The sequence below is a fragment of the Theropithecus gelada genome, unplaced genomic scaffold (genome assembly GCF_003255815.1).
Source record: "Theropithecus gelada isolate Dixy unplaced genomic scaffold, Tgel_1.0 HiC_scaffold_889, whole genome shotgun sequence".
NCBI lineage: Eukaryota > Metazoa > Chordata > Mammalia > Primates > Cercopithecidae > Theropithecus > Theropithecus gelada.
The window spans coordinates 1,365-8,137 of NW_020265654.1; the positions used below are offsets into that span (position 1 = coordinate 1,365).

The 6,773-nt window shown below is 44.2% G+C and overlaps 1 protein-coding gene and 1 pseudogene across 2 annotated transcripts; both read right to left on the reverse strand.

Annotated features, from left to right (window-relative positions):
- Window positions 1–514: 514 nt before the first annotated feature.
- LOC112618066 (protein FAM183BP) lies at window positions 515–2,249 on the reverse strand. Its single transcript, XM_025374671.1, has 2 exons — window positions 1,471–2,249; window positions 515–1,373 (listed from the first exon to the last, which is right to left on the reverse strand). Exon 2 carries the CDS (start codon window positions 1,164–1,166, stop codon window positions 759–761), a length of 408 nt encoding a protein of 135 aa, XP_025230456.1. The 5' UTR covers window positions 1,167–1,373; window positions 1,471–2,249; the 3' UTR covers window positions 515–758.
- On the reverse strand, window positions 1,412–1,953 carry LOC112618065 (annotated as a pseudogene). The gene has a single exon (XR_003118016.1). The product of XR_003118016.1 is annotated as an uncharacterized LOC112618065 (transcript).
- Window positions 2,250–6,773: the final 4,524 nt, after the last annotated feature.

Below are 6,773 nucleotides of genomic sequence, written 5' to 3' on the forward strand. Positions count from 1 at the left end.
ATGTAAGATCAATAAGTTCAAATATACAGAAAAATATAGAAGTATGCAAACATGTTAGCATATTTAGATTCACCATATAAGTGAGATCATGTGGTATTTGTCTATCTGTGCCTGGCTTATTTCACTTAACATAATGTCCTTCAAGTTCCTCCATGTTGCTGTAAATGACGAGATTTCTTTCTTTCTTAAGGCCGAATTGTATTCCATTAAGTAAATATACCACATTTTCTAAATCTAAAAAAGTCAAACTCATAGAATTAGAGATTAGAATGGTGATTACCAGAGATTAGGGGTAGGAATTGGGGCGATGTTGGCTAAAGGATACAAAATTTCAGTTGGAGGAATAAATTCAAGAGAGCTGTCAAGATTAACTGTAGTGACTACAGTTAATAACAATGTATTGTATTCTTGAAAATCCCTAAGAGAATAGATTTTAAGTCCTCTCACCACAAAATAAGTGAGATACTCAATTTAACCATTCTACCATGTATACATATTTCAAAACACCACATTGTACACAATAAATATATGCAATTTATTATTAATTTTAAAAACAAATGGTTTAAAATGCTAATATTAGTCACTTCCATATGGTGAGATAATGGGCAATTTTTATTTCCTTCTTCCGCATTTTTTTATGCTTCCTAATTTTTGCCATTATCCATGAATTATGGACGGGGGGTTAAAGTAATATTTACTCTTCTAGGCAGTGGATATTCAGGACATTAAATCCAGGAACTGACTCCATTGCTGAGATGCTACTTGTGGCGATCATCTTCTCCCAAGCTCCACATTTTAGCTTTGTACAGAGTGATGTCATTGTAGACCCTGAAGTGGTTCATCCTATGGTCACTGCGTTCTGGGTCGACCAAGGGCTCTGAGTCCCACCCAATTTCCTGGTTTTCAGTTTGTGCCTCCGGGTACTTCTTCCTTGGCCCCTGGGCAGCATGGTGAATGAGATTCAGAAACCTGGCGTCTGCGGGTTCGTCCAGGTTATCATGCCAAGACATGGGCTTCCTCGTAATCCTGTGAACCTTGCGCAGGGGATTCACGTGGTACTGAGTGTAGAGTTTCTGGGTTCGTAACTCTTTGAGGTACAGCTCCCGCAAGATCTGGTTCTGATGGACCTCATCTGTGACCACCCTCTCTTTCGGGTGTCCCGCCATGGCCTTGGAGCTGCTCGGTGGGTCCGGCGCTCTCTTGGCGTCCTCTTACCACTCCCTCGGCCGCGGGCCTCCTGCAGTCTCTAGGCAACGGCGCCCCACTCCATCTCCAGGCAACAGCGTTCGTATGATACCGCTCTGGCCTCTCGGAATCCAGCCTCTTTACTAGAACTGCCTCTCGATACTGCCAGGAAAAAGGCTTGCCATCAACTGGCAAACCCAGGAGATAATGAACATAAAACTGGACCTCACGTTGGCCAATCACCTCCCTCCTTGAGAACAGATTCGATGCTTTTCAATCCCCTACCTTCTCTGCTCCTGGTTCTACAGTTTGCTCTGTGGTTACAGACCAAGTTCCATGGAGAAGCCAGTTCAAATGCAGACGCTTGTGCAGTCTGGCTGCCCAGGCAGGAGAGGAAAGGCGCAGGCCAGGCTGAATATTCGCTTGCCATGGTCTTGGATTCCCCGTGTCTGCCAGGTCGTTGCTGGGAATCCACAGTCCTGGCAATTCTGAACCTCCTGAGAACTGCCCCAGTAGGAGGGAAACCATTTCTCCAGGGTGAGATTTGTAAGTCGTCAGGTCTGGTGGGGGGTGGCTGGATAGGGAGTGGGGACTAGAGTACAGGAAACTAGCAGGAAGGGCTATGAGGAGGGCGAGGGGGGAAGATAGGAGGGCACTGGGAAAGGGGTGCCTGACGAACAGGGTGGCGGCACACAGACGCTCTGGTAGTAACAGAGGAAGAGCTGGGCAGAAAGTTCCTTGAGGTAGGGTACTGGGAAGGGGAGACATCAGTCAGCTTGGGCAAACGGGTAGGGCTGAAAATCGAACAAGATGGACGGCTCTGGAGAGGAGGCTGAGGGCAGGAAGTTTGAGGAGTAACGGGGGGAAGGAGGGCTGGAAGACGAGAGCGGGAAGGAACAGAAAGAAATGGAGCCTGGGGTTGAGGCCGAGAGATTGGAGGTAGCTTTCTAGTCATTTTTCCAAATAAGCGCTGTAGTAACTCACTTGTCCAAACGAATCAAAATGAGTAACTGAGATGTGCTGAGACCGATTCCAGTTTTTATCCCCTCAGAACATTCCATCACAGAATGCCTATTACGAAATGTACATGTATCTCCTTAGGACATTTCATCACAGAACTCTATTATGAAATGTACATACTCCCCTTTGTTCCAGTGAGGAAGCCCCACCAACCAGAAAAAAGATCTCAGTTTCTTGGTTTAAGAGTGATCAAGGGGGCCGGGTGCGGTGGCTCAAGCCTGTAATCCCAGCACTTTGGGAGGCTGAGACAGGCCGATCACTAGGTCAGGAGATCGAGACCATCCTGGCTAACACGGTGAAACCCCGTTTCTACTAAAAAATACAAAAAACTAGCCGGGCGACGTGGCGGGCGCCTGTAGTCCCAGCTACTCGGGAGGCTGAGGCAGGAGAATGGCGTAAACCCGGGAGGCGGAGCTTGCAGTGAGCTGAGATCCGGCCACTGCACTCCAGCCTGGGCGACAGAGCGAGACTCCGTCTCAAAAAAAAAAAAAAAAAAAAAAAAAGTGATCAAGGGAAATAGCAAAGAAAAGAAATGGGGCTGTAATATTGGTCCCTGTTCTTGGGATACCATGTAGTTTTGCCTCTCCACAGACAAAGATTGATCAAGGGGCTAACAGAGGTAGGGACTTGGAGCCTAGGAGAGCAGTTCTGAAGCAGGAATTGGGAAAACGGGAAGTCAGTATCTTACTCTCTTTCCCTTACTACATTGTTCAAAGCCCTTTCACATTATCTACCTCACTACATGAATGTGCATGATTAGAGATGTTATGTTCATTTTACCAGTGAGGACACTAAAGACCAGAGAGGGAAGGACCATAGGCAGGCAGTGGGTGGGTAAGCAGGTGGGACAAGAACTTGGACCAAAAAGAGGGGGCAGGTGGGAGAGGCCACAAAATGGCACAAAGCGCTGACCAGCACCATTGCCTCCTCCGGTGTCTCTGGACAGGATCTTGTAGGGGATGTCTCGAGAAGAGCTGTAGTTTTTGCAGCTTACCTCTTGGTCCCTGTGCTCCCTTGGTTTAATGACTTAATCTTCACTGGAACCAGACACACAGGGTCCAAGCTGGCAGGATGACTGCCCACTCCTGAGCACCTACTGACTAGATTTGGACTTCCTTGCTCACTACCTGAGATGCCTAACTCCATCAGATGATGAAGGGAGCTGCTGCACCCTCCCCTCTTTTTTGTCTGAAGTAGCAACCCTCTCTGCTGAACGTTCCTGGTTTCTTTGAATGCCATTCGAATCATAAGCTCCTTTGGTCCCCTATTCTCTCCCGTGCTTGTATCACCATAAGATTCTGAATTTTCTCCCTTGGCCCAACACCCTTTTCCTCCCATGCTGCATAAAACTTCCAGTTATGCTTTGGAAGTCCAGCTACATGATTAGCAAACTTCCCTTTTTCCATAGACTGCTTCTTTATTGACAGTTCCTTGCCTTTCCTTGCTTTAATTGTAACTTGGATTTCTCTTAAGGACATTGCTTTTTATCCCAAGTAGAAACTACTTATTCTCTCAAACTCTAAAGTACTTCAGAGTAAGAATGTGGTTTATAGAGTCTCCTCGCTCCTTCTGACTCCTTGAAAACCGCACTGCATTATTCCTCTCTTCATACCGGAAAATCTCTTGCTCCTTATGAGTTATCTTTAAACTAGGAAAGAAAACTTATTGGGAAATAAAAAAGTAACACCTTCCTTATAATCACCTAAATGAACAAAAATGTTAATTCGTAGTTCAGAAAACTTTGTCTATTCAGAAAACAAGTATGTTCTCTATTTTCACTGTGTTTTAGTCTGTTCTCATGCCGCTAATAAAGACATACCTGAGACTGCATAATTTACAAAGAAAAAGAGGTTTAATAAACTCACAGTTCCATGTGGCTGGGGAGGCCTCAAAATCATGGCAGAAGGCAAAGGAGGAGGAAAGGCACATTTTACATGGTGGCACGCAAGACAGCATGTGCAGGGGAACTCCCCTTTATAAAACCATCAGATATCATGAGACTTACTATCATGAGAACAGCAAAGGAAACTTTGATTCCATTACCTCCCACCAGGTCCCTCCCATGACATGTGGGAATTGTGGGAGCCACAATTTAAGATGAGATTTGGGTGGCGACACAGCCAAACCATATCACACTGATTGTAAACAACAGCCAATAGATTGTTTACTTTGGAACAGGTTGAAGGAAGAGTCAACATATAGTTCCATAGAGCATGTTGCAGGCAATGAGGGAAGAGAAAGCATGGGAATTTTTGAAGATCTTTCTAAGTTCCCTTCAATTTGGAGAATAGCACTTAAGAATCTGGGAAAGCCAAGAAAAGAAAGGAGCTCAGTTCCTCACCACAGAATGACACTGGTAGCAGAATCAAGAAATAGCAGGTGCCTACATGGACTTTCCATTATGGAGACCCAGGTCCTGCAAGCAGCCTGACCCATGGCTGGCTGAGTTACTTTCCACTAAGTGGACCACAGATTTGAAAGAAATGTATGTGAGGACAAAGTTACCAGAGTGCCTAGTTTTCTTGCCAACCCATCAATTATCTGAAGAACTGGGCTCATCAGAGATTCTCCCAAGGTGCATGAAACCTGGGAGAACCACCACGCACGAGGGAGCCACAGTAGAGGCCAACATGTGGATAGTTTGGTGGTTCTGCCTCAAATAGAGGAGAGAACAAATGAAACAGAAACAAACATATTCTTAAAAATATTTTAGAAGAAATTTTCTCTAAAATGAAGGAAGGTAGCGATCATCTGATCAAGAAGAAAATTTACAATGGCTGGCTAATGCCACAACATTCTTGAAAATTTGCTGAACTACCAGGTTAAAGATAACCTTATGAATACTCCTGTCACCTATTAAACTTAAAAACTGAGACTGAACTCACACATCTTCTAAGTAGCATTAAATGCTAGCAGATAATGGAGCGAGTTTCAGAGGAATGCCACTCGCATGTGGTCTGTAGGCTGGAAGCTTTAGCATCACCTGGGATCTTGTTAGAATGCCAAATCTTGGACCACTATCCTAGACATACTAATTTCAATTCTCTGGAGGTGGAACTCAGAAATCAGTGTCTTGATATGCCCTCCAGGTGATTCAGATGCATGGCTAACATATGAGAGGCACTGCTCCAAACTTTAGTAAAATAAACACATGCAACTCATGAATTTTACATCATGCTAGACTGTCATTTGCATATGAAGGTAACAGAGAGCCATCTCTTCTTTGTATAAAATCAAGAAGTATATTTCTCATGAGTATTTGAAACAGGAGGAACTGAATAAAGGAATTCAGTTTCACTGTTGATGTAAGAGCTAAGATAACAAATAACATTAAGATACTTCAAGATTAGCCCAACAGCCAGTCCCTGGGCTGACTGGACAAAGGAGACAGGCCAGGGGTCAGAGTTGCCTGAAGGAATCTGGAATCCTAGCAGGCCTGTCCAGTGGGGATGGAGAGAGTGCTTTAGACAGTGAGGAGCTGGTTCCTGAGATGCTGACTGAGATGAACTGGGAGAAAAAGATTCTGCTTCACCTTCCTCCATCCTTCCAAATTATTGACAGACATTTCTGTTGGCCAAATCTAGCTGAAAAACCAGCTGAGTCAAGAACCTATGGATCAGGGCACAGCAGGGGAAGGGGAAGGAAGGACTCTGAGGGCCAGCAGGGCAGGGACTGGTGCAAAGTCTATACCCAATCTACCAAATGAGAAATCAAACTAAGTGACAAATGGGGAAGGGCATGAAAAGACTGGCAGCAGGGCGGTCTTCCTAGGCTTAGGATGCGGTTGTAGAGGGCATTGTGCTGAAACAGGCCTCACGTGACTTAATGCTCAACTGTTGTCATCTGAAAATTCTTAATAATGTTTGAACAAAGGCTCTACATTTTCATTTTGAAATGGGCCTTAAAAATTAGGTGGCCGGCCAGGTGTGGTGGCTGACGCCTGTAATCCCAGCACTTTGGGAGGCTGAGGCAGGCGGATCATGAGGTCAGGAGATCGAGAATATCCTGGCTAACACGATGAAACTCCATCTCTACTAAAAAATACAAAAAATTAGCTGGGCGTGGTGGCGGGTGCCTGTAGTCCTAGCTACTTGGGAGGCTGAGGCAGGAGAATGCATGAACCCAGGAAGTGGAGCTTGCAGTGAGCAGATATCGCACTACTGCATTCTAGCCTGGGCGACAGAGCTCAAGACTCAACAAAAAAAAAAAAAAAAAAAAAAAAAAAAAAAAAAACAGAAAATAGGTGGCTACCCCTGACTGAGAGTAAACAGTAAATTATTTAAGTATTTAAAAATAGAAAATAGAAAAATAGAAAAATAAAAATAGAAAATAGAAAATAAAAATAGAAAAATCATGTTCATAGTACAGAATGTAGATGTTATACCTATTTATAGAAAAGCTACATAATGTTAAAAATAACAACAATAGACAAATAAAAATCCTAATATGTTCTGACACAATCTTGAAGCTTATAGAAGGAAGTCTAAGGGGGTGAGTGCCCTCATCTTCCACAGGGAGAAGTAAGTAGATTTTGTTTTGCTTTATGAGGTTGAATGAAGATGACTTGG

Bases quoted from the DNA above. Each gene is read 5' to 3' on its own strand.
- LOC112618066 (XM_025374671.1), bottom strand. From the start codon at position 1,166: ATGGCGGGACACCCGAAAGAGAGGGTGGTCACAGATGAGGTCCATCAG.